The sequence below is a fragment of the Wyeomyia smithii genome, chromosome 1 (genome assembly GCF_029784165.1).
Source record: "Wyeomyia smithii strain HCP4-BCI-WySm-NY-G18 chromosome 1, ASM2978416v1, whole genome shotgun sequence".
In the NCBI taxonomy this organism is placed as follows: domain Eukaryota; kingdom Metazoa; phylum Arthropoda; class Insecta; order Diptera; family Culicidae; genus Wyeomyia; species Wyeomyia smithii.
The window spans coordinates 165,624,412-165,645,779 of NC_073694.1; the positions used below are offsets into that span (position 1 = coordinate 165,624,412).

At 37.9% G+C, this 21,368-nt stretch overlaps 4 protein-coding genes across 5 annotated transcripts in view; 1 reads left to right on the top strand and 3 right to left on the bottom strand.

The window, feature by feature from the left end:
* The window catches only part of LOC129723932 (probable maleylacetoacetate isomerase 2), a 99,704-nt gene that overhangs the window by 76,492 nt on the left and 1,844 nt on the right, over positions 1–21,368 (top strand). For both annotated transcript variants that reach the window (XM_055678437.1, XM_055678430.1), the window contains one exon: positions 21,196–21,314. In XM_055678437.1, the coding sequence (XP_055534412.1) occupies positions 21,196–21,314 (119 nt within the window). The remainder of the gene's footprint in view (positions 1–21,195; positions 21,315–21,368) is intronic.
* On the bottom strand, positions 10,077–10,999 carry LOC129723911 (uncharacterized). The gene is made up of 2 exons (XM_055678413.1): positions 10,863–10,999; positions 10,077–10,806 (listed from the first exon to the last, which is right to left on the bottom strand). The coding sequence occupies exons 1-2, from the start codon at positions 10,902–10,904 to the stop codon at positions 10,132–10,134; spliced, it is 717 nt and encodes a 238-aa protein (XP_055534388.1). The 5' UTR covers positions 10,905–10,999; the 3' UTR covers positions 10,077–10,131.
* On the bottom strand, positions 11,202–12,061 carry LOC129723920 (uncharacterized). The gene is made up of 2 exons (XM_055678422.1): positions 11,991–12,061; positions 11,202–11,925 (listed from the first exon to the last, which is right to left on the bottom strand). The coding sequence occupies exons 1-2, from the start codon at positions 12,030–12,032 to the stop codon at positions 11,251–11,253; spliced, it is 717 nt and encodes a 238-aa protein (XP_055534397.1). The 5' UTR covers positions 12,033–12,061; the 3' UTR covers positions 11,202–11,250.
* Positions 20,002–20,989, bottom strand: LOC129723903 (uncharacterized). Its single transcript, XM_055678401.1, has 2 exons — positions 20,834–20,989; positions 20,002–20,772 (listed from the first exon to the last, which is right to left on the bottom strand). The coding sequence occupies exons 1-2, from the start codon at positions 20,873–20,875 to the stop codon at positions 20,080–20,082; spliced, it is 735 nt and encodes a 244-aa protein (XP_055534376.1). The 5' UTR covers positions 20,876–20,989; the 3' UTR covers positions 20,002–20,079.

Here is a 21,368-nt window from a genome sequence, read left to right on the forward strand (position 1 = left end):
AACACTCGTTAACGTTAAAAACAAATTTATTACTTTGCGTTTCAACAGGTAGTCTTTCAAGAAGATTGCCTGTTGAAAGCGAAAAACAAAATTTTAATATCTCTCGGTAGTCTAAGACTTAGCCTCGAGCTGTTGGTAAAATGCGACCGTACTGTAGGACAGTTCAAGTCGATCTGAAGTTGAGGGATTGACACATGTTGTCGTTTACTGTGTGAGAACAAAAGGGATCGAGAAATTTGCGCAGTGCGTAGCGTGTGCTTTGGCTACAAATTCACCGCAAAATATGTTTGTACTCTAAATCTGATTACTATATCTATTTGATTTATGAAGTATTTTTTGTGTAGGAATATGCAAATAGCAATAAGAGTTTTTGCAATTCAATATACATCAAAACACGATTTCTCATGTCATAAACTCTAATAAAAAAGGATACGGCACGTTTTGTAACAAAAACAGTTCCCTTTTTTCCCGGCAACAAAAACACTAGCAACATGCCGTGTTGACTGCTGACGGACTAAATCAACCTAAAAAGCAAAGCCTTGGTGCTACATTCCAATTCGTAATTCAACCTTCTGTTTATTATACATAGAATTCGCAGTCAACTATTAAGCGTACAAGATAATTGCGGGGCTAGCGCTATGATCCTACTGACGCTAACAGTCTCTCCAGAGTCGAGACTCGAACCTACGACCACTGGCTTGTTAGGACACCATCGTACCTCGAGACCAGCTGGGAGGTTTACTAAATCAACCTATGGATGTGATAGATAAGTTGAAGTTTTGTTCATCCCGTATCCTCCATTAATCGTGAGTGTTCGAAGTGCATGAATTATTTGCTGTCGATTGTATGACGAAACTGATGTTATTTGAGGGTGAACAAATGTATATTTCTCGAGAAAATCGTAACCAAATATCGCTAACGGTGAAGATGTGTTTCGTGAATGTTTTCTTCGGCCGAGTAAAATATCTGAATGTGTTAAAGTTGCAGACTAATTTTTGTTAAAAAAACCTAAACTAATCCACCTAGCGGTCAGACCCAGCCTTTCTCATTCAATTTTTTATTTGTAAAAATAGATACACATGAACGTTTCAATCCAATAAATGTATACAGGCCGGACTCGATTATATACAGACTTCGAAAAATTTTCACTATATATAATCGAATCCTGTATAGAATCGAATCAGAAAATAAATTTTTTTTTGTTTATTTTGCATAAATATTTTGTTGTTTTTGAATAAATAAGTAGGATTTTTTTGACTAACCCCCTTAAAGTCGCAAAAAACCTTTCTTACAAAAATATATGTATGTATATATTTCGTAGTTATTCTTTAGGTTATTGCAGTCAGCCATGGCAAGAACACTACACCGTGCTGCACGGGTGCCACTTTTGTATAGAAACACTACACGGCGTGTATTGCAACTTGCACTGCGTGATGTGTATTGGGTAGATAGTAGATTAGCTAGATTAGCAACTTGCGTATTGGGCAGAAAGTAGATTAACTAAAAACATTGCCTTTAATTTATTTAAATTTTTGCTCACAAGTTTTGATTTCAACTTCATAAAAATAAGTATTTGAAAAGAGTCAATCTCTATCACCTCAACCTTAACATTGAAATAGTAATATTAGGGTCCATTAAAATTTAACGTGACATAAATATTGGACTTCCGGAAAACCCTCACCACGTTGTCTAACATGTTTCCAATACTCAGCACACCAGGCATAAAAAATTTCCTCAGCCCAACTTGCGTTATGTAATATTTGAACGGACTTTTATGAATCAATAAGGAAGCGCTTATTTATAACGTAACGCAAGAATAATTATTGTTGATCTCGTTTCCCCCTTTGCCATGCTTTTTGTTTAAATTTTCCGTATGGGTTGCAACACTTTGCGAACCCAACACTCTTTCCCGTTTCCTGAGCGTTACATAATTTGTAAACGTTCCCTCGCGATATTTCTGTTGTAGATCAGCTTTACTTTACTTGAAACATTATGGCTCAAAAATCAACGTTTTGGGTAAAAAAATGTTGCGTTACGTCATATTGGACTGAAGGGAACGTCCATTAATTACGTACCGTAAATAAAAAATATTTTCGACCTTCTCTTTCCTCTAGGTAACGCTCTTTGTATAGATCTTCAAAATTTTTAGTATTGATTGCGACATTTTGTCAGATCTCCACCTCACCCTAAGCGTTACGTATTTTTAGACGATCCCTATACGACATTGCTGCTTTAGGTAAGTTATATTTAACATTGAAAAAAAAATTTCTATGATTCGATTATATACAATTTTATATATAATCGAATCATATCTAATCGAGTCAATATATAATCGAGTCTGTATATAATCGAGTCCGACCTGTATTCACTCTTTAGGTTCTAAAATATTGATGTTGTAATCTTTACATATAAAAATGCAGTCAAGTCTGTCTGTCTGATCCATATAGGCCCGAAAACTACCGAACCGATCGACGTGAAAATTTGTATGTAGGGGTTTTTGGTGCCAATAAAGGTTCTTATGATAGTTTGAGACCCCTCCCTCTTCTGGAAGGGAGGAGTCCCATACAAATGAAACATAAATTTCTGCACAACTCAAGAACAAACCAAGCAAATGAAACCGAATTTGGTATGTGGATGTTTTAAGGGGTAACTAATATGTCCATAATAGTTGGATGAAACACAAATTTGTGCACATCTCGAGAACTAATCAACCAAATGGAACAAAATTTGGCAGGTAAATGTTTTTAGTGGTAACAAATATGTACATAATGGTTTGAAGGGAGGGATCCCATGAAAATGAAACACAAATTTCGCACACCTCAAGAACCAATCAAGAAAATACAACCAAATTTGGTATGTGAATGTTGAATGTAGAGGTAACAAATATGTTCATAATGGTTTGACGCCCCTCCCTCTTCTGGAAGTACATGTTTCTTCACAAATTTCTGCACATCTCGCGAACTAATCAACTAAATGGAACCATATTGGCAGGTGAATATTTTTAGTGGTAACAAATATGTTCCATAATCGACCTCAGACAACATTTTGGATTGTAAAATGGCAACTTCCGGTTTCTGGAAAACAGCCGAAAATGGCCGATTTCCACTCAATATAATAATATCCGGATCTAGAATAATACACAGGAGCTAAAATCCCCAGTATGCCAGTAGTAAAACCAGTATGCCGTTCAAAATCCAGAAATTGTCTCCAAATGCCATTATGAAATCCAAAATGGCGACTTCCGGTGTCGGAAAAACAGCGGCAAATGACCAAATACCACCCAATATTGGTATTTTCGGAACCGTAATGATGCACTGGAGCCACAAATCGACTTCAGACAACATTTTGAATTGTTAGATGGCAACTTCCGGTTTCTGGAAAACAGCCTGAAATGGACGATTCCCATTAAATATTAGTATTTCTGGAACCAGAAAGATGCACAGAAGCTAAAAATTGATCACAGACACAATCTTGAATTTTAAGATGGTGACTTCCGGTGTCTGGCAAACAGCCGGAAATGACCAAATACCATTCAATATGAATGTTTCCGGAACCAGAATTACGCCCAGATGCCAGAAATTGATTTCACAGGCAATTTTAAAGTCCAAAATGACGACTTTCGGCTTCTGAAAAACAGTCCAAAGTGACCAAATATCACCCAATATGAGTTTTTCTTTAAGCAGTATCCTAAATACCATTTTGCAATCCAAGATGGCGACTACCGGTTTGTGAAAATAGCCTAAAATAAACAAATACTATCCAATATGAGTATCTCTGGAACCAGAATGATGCAAGGAGCTAACAATTGATCTCAGGCACCATTTTGAATTGCTAAATGGCAACTTATAGGCAACAGTCGGAAATGACCGAATATGGATATTTCCGTAAACGTGATGATGCATAGAAACCAAACATTGACCCTGGACAATATTTTAAATTTGAAGACGACCACTTTTAGTTTCTGGAAAACAACCAAAAATACCTCCCAATATGGGTATTTCCGGTGTCAGATTGATGCCAGAAAGTCTGCTGATAATGACAGAATACCACCCAATATGAATATATTCAGAATTCAGGCGATGTACAGAAGCCAAAAGACGAGGATGTTGTCATTTCGATAAAACCAATCATTTCAAACGATTTGTTATTTGACTTTGATCATATTCTATGGCCGATTCGTCGTGCATTTGCAGACTTCAAACAAACCGCACGGAATCAATGAACTTGGAACGCTAAAATAGTATGACACCACATTTAAATGATGTTGAGGCCACATATATCAATCAAAGCAGGTATAGTTTTAAATAGCCTTTGAATTTCTCTTCTTTCCATAACTTTTGAGCCACATATCAAATTGTTATGAAGTTTGTTATTTGTAAGTTTGAGAGATGACTCGTTCGTATGACACTAGTTATGTTCAAATAAGTCATGTAATCTTTGAGATAATAGACTTTCGTTGTTTTATTAACAATTTAATGCATAACGGTTGCTTAAGTTCGATTATAATCAAATGAAATGGGAACGTGTAGGGCAGCCAAACTTTGAAACCACGTGTTCAATCACAATTCATCAGTTAACCCTTAACTAGCCCGCTCATCTGATAATAATAATCAAATCGGTTGTGTAATTTCTGAGATAATGAAGTTTCGTGATTTTCACAAGTCGGCACATTACAAATGAAGTTACAGTTCGATTACAGTAAAATTCAATAGGGTCTTCTAAGGCAGCTAGACCATTCATTTGACACTAATTTTGTGGAAATCGGGTCAGCCATCTCTGAGAAAAGTGAGTGAGTCCAAGTAGTCTTCGGAATATGTTCCTTTGCATAGCTGGATTTCACATTTTTAAACATAACAGGCAAAGTATTAGTCCGATTGCAAAACAAATTAACAGGGTCTTATGGGGCAGTTAGACCTTCCATTTGACACTGATTTTATGAAAATCGGTACAGCCATCACACACATACACACACACACACACACACATACAGAAAATTCTCAGCTCGTCGAGCCGAGTCGAGTGATATATGCCATTCGGCCCTTTGGAGCACTTTTATACTTTCGGTTTTGCAAGTGATTGCTATACCTTTCTAGGAGAAAGGCAAATAAATATGTTTAAGTTTTTAATGAAATGATTCATTCATGCGAACAGAAAAACTTCAACGTTACATTGAGTTTCTGAGTGGAGTAAAAGCAGTAGAGCTTGGCAAATTGAATCCTGCCATAATGCATACCACCTGACGAAGCGTCAGTTACCCTATATTCAATAACACTCGAACGAACTTTACTACACTTGGCGATATTGTGCCTGAATTTTGAAGTAGAATACTTCTCTCAGGAAGTTCGGTTACATAGGGATGTGAAATGAAAATCTAAAACCGAAAAAAGTGAAAAATATGTCCAATTTCAAATGCTAATAAATCGGTTAGTTTTCGATGGATTTCCTTCGTTCTTGCAGCAATAGATTGGAAAATCTTCTAAGATTCTTCCCAAATGAAGATAATTGTAATTTTATTATTCAAACTATTGCACTATTGAAAACAGTCAAGCCTTGTCAAAACGGAAAATTCGACCTCTGATTGGTCGTTACATAATTGCTTCCCAAGCACGGTCGACAGAATCATATACCTTGCAATTTAAAACATGCTATTTGGCCTATATAAGAGCCTGTTTCAGCCGAAGCTGCTCATAATAGTTCTAGACAGCGACAACAGCAGTCGTCCTCCCTTAACAGCAGCAGTAGCAGTGCAGTGGATACCAGCGATAGCGGATAGCGGCCAAAGCTGTGGCATAGCAATGGATAGCGCACTGGTTGCAGCGGATTTAGCATCGATAGCAGCTGGGCCAGCTGATGCAGGTACAGCTGATACCAATGGCAGCGTATAGCGGTTACAACTGTGGCACGGCTACGGAAAGCGTAGCAGTTGCAGCAGGTATCAGCATCGATAGCAGCTGATGCAGTGAGGCACTTTAGTGAAATGCAGTCTCTGCGATAGAGGGCACTAGTAAATGCATTCAATGAAAAGTTGACTCATTTTGACAACACATGAGCCGTCTAGTTTTGAATGTTAAATAAGCTTTTCACTCAGGATGAAATAAAAACCTGATGATTGAAGAGTTAATGTTTTCTCTTGAGTTCATTTACATTTTAAATTTGTAAAAGTTATAAATTTTACTTTATCTCCGTGTCTCAGAACGTGCTGAATTATCTTTTCCTTCAGTCATGAGCAAGACATCCGAAAAAACTTCATTATATCAAAATTTAAAAATTGTCAAGCCCCAACCATGACAAGCAACTTAGCGCAAAATTCGATTAATCTGATTATTCAACGTTTATTTACTAGTAAAAACGATTGACACGCAAGCAGCCGTGTTATTTTTCTTGTAAAAGTATTCTACTTCAACCTTGCGGTCCAGGCTTTGCACACAACCCTCCTGTGATTTTTTTTTGCAAAGGGGCCATCCACCTACCACGTGGACAGATTTCAATCGATTTTCACCCCCCCCCCCTACTCATATAAGTTCTAAAAATTTTGTATGGACCGTGGACATAACACATACTAACCCCCCCCCCCCCCCTCCCCTCAAAGCTGTCTACGTGGTATGTGGATGGCCCCAAACGACAGTTATTTGACAAGGCACAGGCGTATCGTAGAAGCACCAAGAATTTCTCGAAATGCGTCTAAGTCAGAATTAATTCTATTCCCCAAAAACCAAATCCATCAATATTTACGTTATCATAATGAATGATTTTGTCTTATTTAACCCTGATTGAATCAGAAAATAATTTCAAAGCTGTTACATAGGTTAACTGTTAGAGAGAAATTAGAAAATATGTTGAACTAAACTATCAACAAGTTCCAGAAAAAAAATCGTGGCAGTCAAAAAAACCGTTTGACTGTAAAAATATTTTTTATTCCCCATAGAGTGCTCTATTGGAAATTCAAAATATGTCTACAGCCGAAACAGTTTGAATGATTAGCATAGTATCCTCGGCAAAGTTGTAGATATCAATTTTGTCTTTCCAAAAAAAGTACCCCGAAAAAAAAATTTCGAAAAATCATTTTTTTTCTAGATTTCTCCATGATCGGACCGGCATTGTTTAGGTCTTCTTTTGTAGTTTCTATAAAAAAAATAGATTTTAAAAAATGAGCTTTTTTAGATAATTTATTTTGGATTTCACTTTTGATTTAAAAAAAATAAATTATTTTTTTAAACTGTATGTTTTTTTTTCGGAAAGACAAAATTATTATTTACAATTTTTCTGAAGACACCACACCAAACAAACCAACCGTTTTGGCCCTAAAAAAATATGTGTTATCATCAATAGCTTCTCAAAATAGCGTTTTCAATAGCTTCTCAGAAAAGAGTCGTGTTCCAAAAAATTCAACCAATAGCACAAAATGGCATCTTTTGCCTATAGAAACGTCCATGCAAAGTTTCAGCCAAATAAAAAATGGTCGATTAAATTGGTTGCCCGTTTTTTGTGGAATTGCTCAGCAGGGCTCTGCTCCTCATATACTGTACGGTATTGTTGCTTCTACCAGCATTTTTCGCTTTAGGACATCAGTTTTTATTTCGCTCTAAAAGCAGGTATGGAAATTGTTAAAGATAAAGAGTTGTTTCAAACTTTTTGGAAAACCTTTACCTTCGAGACAACAAATTAGTCATGGAAGCAAACCTAAATTGACCTATTGGGACGGGGTTACTCTGTCAGTTTTTATTGATTTATAGAATATCACAGGGAATGGTTACTGTCTATTCATGTCATCTGTGCTAGGAATGCTTGCATATGATTGGCTCATTGTTCACATGAATTTGTTCTTGAAACTTATTTTTTAATTTTTACCGCTGAGAAATAGAATAATACAGAGACCGACACTCGATTAACCGGAGTTTTGAAAAATATTTCGCTCCGGATAATCGAATCCTCCGGATAATCGAGCCATTTTTAATTTTTTAATTTTAATATATCTCATTTAGAACAGTGAGTTTTCTATTATAGTATGTTGTTCACAATACATGTGCCGACGAAATAAATTTAAAATTGTCTTCAGACTGTTTGTCGGCGTTTGTTATACATATATACGTAATAATAAATTATGTTATATCGATTATCTCAAAGATGTAAAAAAACAAATAAAATAAATCAAAACTACCACTTGAAAGACAGCTTTTGTTTCGAGAGATTAAAGGAAATATTTCCCAGGAAATATAATAGAATTTGATTTGATTTAGGTATTTATCTGTTTTATTTTCTTAAATATTAGGAAGAAGAATTGAGGTTTACATATACAGACCCTGTTCGATTTTGACAACACTCATGATTTTTTTTTCTATTTCCTAAGTGACCTATAACGACCTAGACGCTTGATATGACCACTAATGGACTACTTTGCGGATATCAAACCGTTATTTATTTCGCTTGATGAGTTTTGATTCGATAATCCAGGAGTATCCGGAAAACCACCGAAACAGGCCATCTTGTGGTTCTAAGTACTGCATTGATCATGGCCATTATATTACAGAAATATGTTCCGGCCATGAATTCGAAACCGGTTGACCAATAATGGTTGTTCTCATCGGCAACTAAAAACCATAATACCTCGCTTTTGGAGGTTGTTCAGTAAGAATTGGTTGAAGGAACGACGAGAAAACTGCTAAAAACGAACTATCTAAACAAAACGAAGCATTGTTGTTACAATTTTGAACAACCTCGAAACTCCCAATGAGCCGGAAGACAAAAGTACATTATAGAAATACAGAAGAAGAAAAAATACTCCGGATAATCGAGCCATTTTCTCCGGATAATCGAGCCCCGGATAATCGGGCCCCCGGATAATCGAGTCTCCGGATAATCGAGTCCGACCTGTAATGATAACGTAGTGTATTACAAAAATGTCTAACATTTTCACTATCTAACAACATATTGGTTATTGTTATCTACCATGTGTTTATGTTGTTATTATCGTTTAAAATCTGATGGAACATTTACCAGTTAATTTCCAATTATACAGAATGCATCCCAGCCTAGAAAACAAAGACGTAGCCCCACGTCAAAAGGAAAATTGAGTTATTAACACCAGTGAAAATTAATAATCTATCTTTCATGAAAAAAAATCATTTGAACTGTCCTATCATTATGAATATAGCAAAAATTTTCTGTATTAAGCTTGCAGAGAAACATACGGGATTGAGAACTTTGAACGCTAATTACTCGAAATAATGTTCTTGACCAGATATAATCAAAAACTAGGGAAAAATCTGATGTTTTAACATCAAAAACACCAAACACAATAAAAAAAATCTATAATATGTTTTATAATTCGAAAATTGATACAAAATGAACCAAAATGAACATATACTATTCATAGTTTTAAAAAAATGAACAAATCTACTGAAATCGGAAACAAAACTTTTTGTATATAAAAAAGGAGAAGAAAACAGAGAAAATAAAAATTTAATAATCACCGAACTATTTAACAGATGAAAGAAAACCTCACAAAAACACTAAAGTTTTAAAAACGGACACTAATAAAAAACAGGATTTCAACAAGAAACCAAAAACATTAACGATGAAGTCGATTTAAAAAAATTACTGGGTCTTCATAAAAATGAACGTATTCTTAGCAGTAATTCGTGCTCTTATGTAATTAGATGAATCCGGTTCGATTTTTTAATTGCAATTGACCTCGCCACAAATCAAATCTTAGCTTACGCAACGCAACGACCCAACTGTTGACAAACGCTATGCAAGCGTTCGCTGCACCAATATTTCTCATTCGTAGGTTGCGCAACAGGCCAAAAATAGAATCCAGCACGTGCATATCGGCACCGAGAGCTTAGTTATCAAGCAATTCAATGCACTCGACCTTCTGATTGCTGATTAACACAGCTGATTTTGGAGTCGCCTAATTAGCCGATGATTAGCGCAATTATAATGGTTACATTACATTCAAAGTATCAAGTGCGATTAGAGATAACTTTACAACTGGACAATAATGACTCTAACCAATTCGATTGATAAGCCACTAAACATTGACGTCACAGGAAACGAAATAAATTGAAACTAAACTCTTGTACAGGTTCAGCGATCAGTGCACTGAAAAAACAAATTTATTTATTGCTCTATTCAATCGCCTAAACATTGCAGCATACGAGCGTTGATGTTCCGATCAACTTCGGTCATTTGCACGGGGATGTTATCGAGACAAGCTTGGAATTCAGCAACCAAAGCCGGTCGATTAACCTCCAGTTCGTCCAGATCAGCTTGGGCCTCTGTCCTGGCGGTAGTGTCCCAGAACTCACGCTGCCGTTCATAATTTTGCTCCAACCACTCTAAATGTCCAGCGGAGTTAATGAATGAGTTGTGGCCTGCATACGTAAACAGCGTATACTCCGCAGCTGTGGTCGAAATTCGCTGTAGAGTGTAGCCCAGATTACGGAAGTCATCAGCCAATTCCTCTTTGATATTGATCTTGAATGCCGCACAAGCGCTCATCTCATCTGCGGCTCGTATACGCTCCGCTACGATTTCCTCCGTCAAGCCCAACAAGCACTCTTCGTTCGCATTTGGATATAGAATGAACTCCCCAATCAAGGCTCGAGTATCATCAAAGAAGTGCTCGATTGTGCTCCACGATTCCGCAATCATACTTTGAGAGGCCTCATTCAGCAGCTTCAGTTCCGCCCTCGTCAGAGTGCGTGTTAGTTGTACAAACTCATCCTTCTCGATGTGAAGGTCATCGAAAAGAATGCGAAACTCTTCGGATCTTTCCGCCAGCTCGGTCATTGGAACGGCCAGAGCCTAGAACAAAATTCCAAGTTAAACCACTAAAATTACTCGAATGAACGTTAACTTACCATACTTAGCCCACACAGGACGATGAAAAGTGTCAATTTCATGGTCGATGCCCAGTCTCGTTTCGGTTTACTGCTCGAATGAAGCTGCAAAGTTCACGTACTCACTCTTAAATAATTGGACCTTCCGAGGAAAACGGACCCCCGCTGTTGAGATGTTATACAATCGAAAATCGTACCCGGTTGAACGGTGGAGAAGATTAGATTAGGAAAACAGTATGGCGCCCGTCTCGGAACCCACGTAATACTTCGTTCAGATAACTGTAATCTATCACCAACCTAACCCCGTAAGAAATCCGCCTTAATTAGTAGCAGTTATGGTGTAATCAAACGTAGATTAACTGTTTTACCAGAGCAAATTTATTGTCAATTTTAGTTACATTCTGAAATCTTAGTTATTCATACATCCCGGCATTCGGTCAGTTATATCCTGGTCCACCTCGTCCATCTCCACTGGGATGTGACTCAAACATTCGCGGAACTCCGCCAGTAATGCCGGGCGATTTACTTCCAATTCGTCCAGGTCGGCCTGCGCTTCCACAAGGGCCGTAGTTTCCCAGAACTCACGCTGCAGTTCGTAATTATGTTCTAACCAATCCAAATGTCCTGCGGAGTTGATGAACGAGTTGTGGCCTGCAAACGTGAACAGCGTATACTCGGCAGCTGCGGTTGAGATCTGCTGCAGCGTGTTTCCGAGATTACGGAAGTCGTCGGCCAAACCTTCCTTGACGTTGATTTTAAATGCAGCACACGCACTGATCTCATCAGCGGCACGAATCCTCTCGGCAACGATTTCTTCCACCAGCCCTAACAGGCAATCCTCGTTGGCATTGGCTTCCGTCGTTGCATTAGCTATGGCCTCACGAGTTTCATCGAAACGATGCTCGATGATGCTCCACATCTCTGCGATGTACTGCTGGGATGCGTCATTGAGTAGCCGCAGCTCCCAGGTAGTTAGAGCTCGCGTCAGATCGACAAACTCGTCCTTTTCCATATGCAAATTATCGAAAAGGATGCGAAACTCCTCGGTTCTCTCTGCCAGTTCAGTCATCGGAACGGCGCTGACCTGCGGAGTAATTATGTTTCAATTATACGAAAAACAAAACTCACTTTGCTATGGTAGCTTCTTACCGTAGACGCCACACAGAAAACCACCAACAGTAACACATTCATGTTTCTAAACTTGAGAAGATTAACCTCGACTGAAGTTCTCATTTCGAAAAAATCACTCTTAAATAACTGGGTCCCCCGTCAACCGGGGGAGAAAATTTACCACCACCTGATACGGGGATTGGATTAGATTAGATGGAAAGTTTCTCCGTGATAAGGTGAAATACAAAACGGTAGCGAATTGCCCATGGCAGAAGAGCGTCATCGAATGCGAAATAAGTTTACAACCCTTATAGACTTGGAAGATTTATTCACAAAACTTTGGCGTTAACATTAACAACTAGATAATCGTTGATTTATTTCCTCATCAAACTCTATCAATTCGTCTGGAACGTGACTCAAGCAAGCTGCAAACTCTTCCATCAATGCGGGACGATTCACTTCCAGTGCGTTCAGATCGGCCTGCGCTTCCACACGGGCCGTAGTTTCCCAGAACACACGCTGCAGTTCGTAGTTCTCCTCTAACCACGCTAAATGAGCGGCGGAATTGATAAACGAATTATGGCCTGCGTACGTGAAGAGCGTATATTCAGCAGCTGCGGTTGAGGTCCGTTGCAGCCTATTTCCGAGGTTGCGGAAGTCGTCAGCCAAGCCCTCCTTAACAGCGATGGAAGAAAATCGTTTCTAGCGATTTTTGAATACATATAAATCTCCTTTGTGATGCATTAACATCTCTGTCAGTGTGCGATATACATTTACTCTTCTCACATTTGCCAGCAGATCTATGTGTAAGACGAGTTACGAGGATTGCAAAGGAGCACCATGTATATAGTATCCCTGCTGGCGTACTCTCTTTCTCTTCCTTCGCACTATTAGCCTCTTGTCGTGACTGTTTACAACAACATCTGTATCTAAATGTGCACAGCTGAGTATATGGGGTTAGTCGCAATATGTACATATGATGAACAAAGATCATTCATGATCATTCAGCCAATGATTGAGATTTTTGCCCATTGGCTGAAACTTTGCATAGTCGTTTTCATAGGCAAAAAATGCCCTTTTGTGCTATAGGTTCAATTTTTTGAAACACAACTCATATTGAAAAGCTATTGAAAAATGCTATTATGATGGTATTGATGATTACCAATACTTTTAGAGCCAACACGGTTCGTTTAAGCGGTGTGACGTCTTCGGCAAAGTTGTAACTTATAGTTTTGTCGTCCAAAAAAATATAGACTGTAAAAACATATTATTGATTTTTTGAAAACAAATTAAAAGAAAATTAAAAATTAATTATCCAAAACAGCCCATTTGAAAAAAATCGATTTTTTTTTTATAAAAACTTCGAAAGATTACCTGAACAACGAAACCGGTCATGGAGGAATCAGAAAAAAAAGCTATTTATTTTTTCACGGGGTACATCTTTTTTGGAAGTACAAAGTTATTATTTACAACTTTGCCAGGTACTGACATACTGACTGACAATCGAATAAACCTTTTTGACCGTAAAAATATTCTTAATTCCTCATACAGTGCTCTATTGGAAATTAAAAATATGTCTACAGTCGAAACGGTTTGTTTGATTGACATAGTGTCTTCGACAAAGTTGTAGATAATATTTTGTCCTTTCAAAAAAAAAAAATTCCTTTTGAAAAAACGATTCAAACAATTTGTTTTTTCAAAAAAAAATTTTTTTTTTTTTCAAAAAACGATAACTTTTTTTTCTTAACTTCTGAATGGTCGGAATGGTTTCATTGTTTTGGCAATCTCTTGTAGGTTTTATTAAAAAATCAGATTTTTAAAAAATGAGCTCATTTGAATACATAATTGTTTTTTAATTTTTCGTCTTATTTTATTTTTCAATAAATGATTTTTTTAAATGTATTTTTTTGGAAAGACAGAATTATTATCTACAACTTTGTCGAAGACGTCACACCAATCAAACGAACCGAAGTGCTTTTTTATTTTATACTCATTTTTCACTATACTATGAATTATGATGTATTCGATGCTACTTATAGTGTATCATTATACAGGCTATTTCGAGAGACTAGCAATCAATTTCATTAAATAAATTCTAAATGTTTTGAACTCCGCCTTCCACAATTGAAAAAACGATTAAGTCCCAGAGAGTCGATTTTTGCAATTTTTTTTTCAGATGACACCAATTCTCGACGTTTCATGCGTTTCTAAGTCATTTGGCATCAAAAACCATCGAAAACCGATTTTTTTTTTTGGCTATGAAAATACAGTAATCACCCGATTATATCAGTACCCGATTTTATCTGCCCCCGATTTTATCACCTTTTTCACCCAATTTTATCATCATATAACATTGTATGTCCACCATCTCCGAATCTCGCAATTATTTACAAGTGCCAGTTCCACTGTCATTTAAGATACAAGCTTTCGTCTTTTAATGTCTGTAGACAGTATTATCGATTAATTTTTATTTTTAAAATCATTGGTGTTGTTTCAACTACTTCATCGATTTTTTTCCCTCTCTAGTTTTGCTCAGGCCTATCGGTCCAAAAAGCCAGGGATTGTGACTGTTAGATACGTTACGTACGTCATCGATTTGTTTCTGCTTCTGGGTGAATGAAGAAAAAGTACAAAAAGTCTCAATTTTCATGTGTTTTGAAATGTATTGAAGAGATATTTTGTGAAAGGGCTATCAGTAAACCACATAAACACATTTTGGGTCATTTCTGATCCCTCTTCCGTAACCTTAGAAAATAGCTGAAACTAATTTTTTGAGCTGCTTGAGATATGTATGACACTAAGAGAACAACTTCACAGATTTATGCAAACACTAGTACCTAACCTACGAACTAGTAGTGAAATTTATGTTTTACTTATATGAGAGCCCTCCCTCTTCCAGAGGAGGGAGGGGTGTCAAGTGACCATTGACATATTTCTTACTCCTAATAACCTCACCATGTCAAATTTGGTTCCATTTGCTTGATTAGTTTTTAAGTTACGTAGAAGTTTGTGTTATATTTGTATGGAAGCCCTCCCTTTAAGAAGAGGAAGGAGTCTCGAGCTACTCTAATAACCTTTTCCGGCCTCAAAAACCCCTACATAAAAATTTTCACGCCGATTAGTACAGTAGTTCCCACGTCTATAAGGATCAGAGAAGCAGACAGACGGATAGAACTGCTTTTTCATATGATTCGATTTCTTGTAGTAATCAAAATCGCTAATTTTACGTGTTAAATTATTGGTTTACCATCTTTTATAACAAAATAATAATAAAAAAAAATTCCCGATTTTATCACTTTCCCTATTTTATCACTCCAAACATCATCAAGGGGGTGATATAATCGGGTGATCACTGTATTTGCAATGGTCGACTAAATTGATTGCCCGGTTTTGTGATGGAATTGCTCTGATATGAAACATGATGGTGCAACATCGACGTGTTATATTACAAATTACGTAACGCTGAAAATCTCGATTTCAGACCCCCCCCCCCTCCTATGTAACGATAGGTAGCGTTCGACATGACTCCCCCCCCCCCTAAAATTACTTACCACTAATCAGTCTGACTCCTCTCCGAAATTTTCAATTTCGAGCAAACATGATAGTTACGTAACTGTCTCTACTAACCCCCCTGCCTCCCTCCCTCCCTCCTACGTAACAATAAGTAACGCAGTGATTCTTTGTAAAAAGTCAATCCGAAAGGAAACGATAAAAAAATAAAATATTACACGTAGGTACCCGAAACTTATTGTTGCTTGAAAAAAATTATTGCTATGTTTACTAAAAATCTTAGTTCAATACGACTAAAAAGAATTTAGTTTTAGGAGATAGGTTCAAGCATTTGAATGTCTACTATCAATCACGCAAACTATGCCAAGCTTGCGTTTTTTAAATTTATTTATATCAGGTAGCCACCTTCTCTCTCTCTCCTCTTAGCACTACCTCTGAAATTAATATGAGGAAAATGTTCCATTCACCAAACCATAACCAAAAGGAGAGGGAGATAAATTCTTCGGCATAACCGCAAGCTTAACGTAGGATAATTCGGTTCATTGAATAATAGCAAAGTTTGGTACCTATTAATTTCTGTATTACCTGCTTAAGCAGCCTTTTTTTTAAATGAATAAAACAAAAAAATATTATATAATATCATGTTTCACACTACTCCAGCAGTTTTTCATTAATTGGTGTAGCAAACCTGCTGAAAACAATCGTTACCCAAGTAGTCCGATAGCCTAAAATAACTCTCCCTCCCGCCGTCACCATACCACATCATTGCTACTGCGCAGAGCTGCGGAAAGTCAATATCATACTACTGACATTACGCCAAAATGATGCAACACCAGAATCAGCCAACTACGATGCATGGTTCATTACAAAAGAGTTTGCGATGTTTCGATGATTCTGTTAGCGTCAACTCTCACTCTCATTTTTTTTTTGCTATCTTTCTCCATCATTCGGGTATGGCTGTACTGAGATTAAACCAGCAGAAATATCAAGTTCATTTTGACAGCATGATGTTATTAGGATAGCAAACATAAAATCAATGATTTTTCTTCAATTGATATGTATGATTTTGATATATGGTCGGCGTGCGATCAGACTGAACTAAGCGCCGTTTTCTCAGATTGAGTTATTGACACCCAGTGGATATGAGTAGTAATAATCTATCTATTATGAAGTAACGAAATCGTTTGAGCATTTGATAACGATATTATAACAAAAATTCTCTGTAGCAGCTTGCCTACACAGCAATCGCGGCGGTAAATGTCTTTCGGCGCTTGGTTCGGTTTGGCTGCACGCCGACTAAAAGCATTGTTAATAAACAACTATTAAGGCTCGAATACACACACGGCGTATAAGGCGTAAACGCGCCTTCCGTTGGGACGCCTTTCAACCAGAACCTTCTAGCTTTGTCTTCTAGTGAAGAAGGTAGTCGTTCGCCGCCTTCAGCTGCGTACTTGACTGCCTTCCGTGTAGACGCATCGTGCCTTCCACGCGGTCTTGTGTCGCCTTCTTTTGGCGAAGTCGCTGGCACGCCGTGTTGTATCATTTTCCGCCTGCTGGTAATTCTAGAAATGTGTTGCCTTATTTTTTCTTCCAACAAACATAAACAAACATGAATTAGGTGGCATGACGACAAGAAGGTTAGCGCACGCCGGAGTTCGAGACGGCGTGATTGCTCCTTCCGTGTAGACGAGTGGAAGGTGGCAGATGCTAGAAGGCACATTAAAAGGTTTTAAGGAGGTACTGACAATTTTCGTCAGGAAGGCGTTGTCACGCCGTGTGTGTATTCGGGCCTTTACTTCGTTTTGTAACTGAGCGTATTTAAGTTTGGTACATTTTGAATATTCTCAGTAGAGAATATGCTTTTTAACACCAATTGTAATTAACACAACACCAATTGTAATAAACAAATCCTATAATTTTTTTCAAATGATCTAATATCTGAAAAATAATATTCCGTTTTAAGTTACTCTTTGAGTTTATGAATTTGACTCTTGAATATCGTGCTTGTTGTAGCTTAAACCAAAAACAGTGTTAGTTCGCGGCAAAAAATGAATCGCGGGTGGCAAAACAGAACACTTTTAACTATGTATGGGTATGTATATTTATATACAGATCCTGTTAAATTTTGGCACGGTTCAACTTTGAAACTGTTCAATTTCAATTTCAGTCATGTTTGGTTTTGTAACAAAATCTAGTTAAACAAATATTAAATTAAAATCGATCATCCAAATTAATCTCATTTCAATGATCTTACCAATGGCAGAACAAACGCTAGCGTAGTAATCCCAATACAGCAAAGGAAATCAAATTTAAAAAATCCTGATAGCAACAAACTTCAAGCTGGCACTGAAATAATCACGCTACTGAACCGATTTTTGATGTTCCAAAAATCACCTAGATTTGCATTGCAGTGATATTTCCGAGTAAACTCTGTACATTCACGACGGTTGACAATGGAAACCCGAAAATGGCAACAAAAGAGACAAGATATTGATTCACTTTTCGGATCTCCACGCTTACTGTGATGGGCTGTTCATTAGAGAAAAAAACGAGTGCGATGATATTTTCTTTCTCGTCATAGTCAACATTTTGCTTGGATTAATCGCAGCTCTGCTACTGCGTCACTGTGATGCGAAGGGGACAAGTCAAGTTTATAATTCTCTTTTGCTATCGTTTTTCCTCGTGCGACGAGCCACGTACGGAAAAAAAAACACAAAGAGTTGCGCGGATCATTCTCTTCTAAGAGCTGTATATAGTCTAGTTATGTATTTATTATTTCCGAGTGAGCAATGCATCAACATTTCGTTACGTACTGAGAGGATTCAAGTTTATTCATTACTTGAACACATCGCAATCTGTACAGTTTGGGACAAAATGACAATCGGGTCATAATCGTTTCGATCCATCGCTGCTCCTTAATGCTGATTTTAAACTCTGCGCAAAGACTCATTTCGTTGGCCGCACGAACCTGTTCGGCCACAATTTCTTCCAGCAGTCCTTCCAAACAATCTGCACTACCGTTTCCTGCCTCTAGCATCCCTTCAACGGTTGACCGTGTATCATCGAAGTGATGTACGATTATACTCCACGATCCGGCCAGGAGTCTTTGCGAATGTTCATTCAATAATCGCAGCTCGTAGCGCGAGTAAATCCGTGTAATATTAACGAATTCGTCCTTCTCTATGTGGAGCTCGTCGAACATCACTCGAAACTCTTCACTTCGCTCGCTAAGCTCCGTCATGGACACGCGCGGGGTAGGAATTACAATCTCCGAACCCTGGCGGGAAATGTATCACTGTTTCTTTAAACCGTTGAAATAAAACCACCATTACTTACCACCGCCAACACTGACACCGAGACCAACAAAATCAACGCCTTCATTTTTGTTTTCAAACGCACTCGCGACTTTCAACTGAAGCTTGTGCCAAGGTTCAGTTTACTTTAAATATACTAACCTTGTCTGCCCATAATTCAAAAATTGGCTAATATGCCATTTTTACCAAAATCGAGAAAACAGTTTCTCGTGATGGTACACACCCTAAACAAGGTCTCTACGGAAGCCGATTGTCAAAAAAAGCATTTGGTAAGGCAGCAAACGTGAAACAATTTTGGCTAATATCCAAAATAATTTAGAATTTGGCTAATATCCAATATCCAATATGAACTTGTGGCATGTTCACGAATCAGTGTTTTATTACCGAACTGTGTTTCTTCTAACTTTCGAAAGTGTGTTGTAGCTTGGTGGTTACTGGCGACAGGTGAGCGATCGTAAGGCCCTTGCAACAAATTTGACTTTTTCACGAAGAATATTTGATGCTACAAGAATTTAATTGGTTGTACTGCGAAACCCAATGATCAAAACGTGAGACTGTTTCCTTCTGTCATAAATCTATTCATTTAAAACAATGATATTTAGCTCTTTGATTAGGAGTAATATTAATAAAGAGGAGATTCAGATCATTTTGGATTTGATGAGAAAAAATAGGAAAGTGGATTGTGAGATTACCATGAATAATAATATTTTCGTTATATTATTATATTGCTGCACGTAACAATTGTCTCGTCGTCCTTTTCATCCTCACTTGTGCTTCCGTATTGTTTTATTAAATTTAAAACCATTTTCATCACCAACGAGTACGATATAATTCACATCGTATGGATATTAGCCAAATTGCACACCGTTTTGTCAACTGACCTTTCGTTTATAATTGAAAAAAACGGGTACTGTGTTCAAAATACGTGGCGGATGGAATTTTTCTACAGATTTCTCTGTTTCAACTCAACGGCAAGGTTCCAGCATATATGAAGGGTGATATACTCAATAAAAAAGTTGTGATGAACAGTCAAAATATGTTGTACCGACAAAAAACTTTCAAATGCGTTTTTCTCGATTTGATGCCTATGGCATATTAGCCAATTTTTGAATTATGGGCAGTTGTCTAAAAAAATAAGGACCCTCCCTGTTAACTTGTTTTTTTTTTTAACTAAATAACACAATACGGAACCCGATTAGATTAGTTTTATAAAAGTAGTAGTTCGCTCAGGTGATGCAAAAATAGCCACTTGTTTATTGATATACCAACTGCGTACAAGATTACCACTGATAAAACGCCCTTTTTTACGCACACTGAAGTGCCTCTTCGATCAGTTGCTCCATGTTGAACACATAGCTCCGGCCAATCTCATCAATCTCCTGCCAGATATTCTGACGAAGAACGTTCATCAAACCCTGGAATGTTTCTATTTCGTGATCAAGTGTTTGCTCAACCGTCTGGACGAAGTTCGAGTTTTGCATGTAGAAAAACGCCAAATCGGCTAGCGTTTCTTGCAAACGTAAAACGGGATTGGCACGGCTCAGGTAGTCCAGCACTATCGCCTGAAATTCGCTAGAAGTCACCTGAAAATCGAAAACCACCGGATAGAACAGAGTTCGCGACAACGTCGCCAGATCCCCGTACACTTTCTCCGCAGCGATACTCAGATCCCGAGCGGCTTGGGTAGCCCGCCGAAGTGCCTCGTCATTCGCCGCTACAATGCACGGGTTTTGCGTGTCTCCGATATCGAGTGCGTGCTCCAGGATTTCGTCTTTCGCATGCTGCTTCATGACCTGAATGTCCGTGATGGTGAACGCGTATCGCGAGATAAACTGTGCGTTCAAATTCTTCAGTCGAAGCGAATGCTGCATCCGATAAACTCGGAGCTTGTAGTCGATGTCGTAATGCAATTGATTGAACAATCGATCGAACTCTGTAACAACGGCTGTATCATTCTCGATATTTCGTTCCACTCCAGCCGAGTCCAACATGGCAATCTAGAACGACAGCTGAAACTGATTATCACCAGTTTATAAAGAATCTCACGCTCAGACGCACCTGCCAGCAGGCCACTAATAGCAGAGCAATCCACTTTTTCATGTCTATTCGTTTCTAGTTCCGGATCACTAATGTCCATCCGAGATGATTGCTTTTGCCCAAGTTAACTTCCCACAGGCACCAATTATTTACATCCGACAGACAAATTGAACCTAACCGCCGAATCATCGCCATTATCGTTATAAAACAATCGAGTTTCCGCTACGTTCGACTGATCTAATTTCATACGTTTACGACCATCGATCGTACGCGATAAGCCCCATCGTCGAATTACCCGATAGCACTTATAGCACGTAATCCACTTATCGGCGCCTAGCTGTAATCTTATTTTCGTGTTTTGTTTTTTGTCCTTTTATCAACAGACGGTCACACACTAGTGGAATCGATAGCCATTCTGCACTATCTGGAGGAGACTCGCCCTCAGCGCCCCCTGCTGCCACAGGACGTTCTGAAGCGTGCGAAGGTTCGCGAAATCTGTGAGGTAGTACAATAAACTTTCTACACAAAATATTTCATTAAACTACTTTTATTTTTT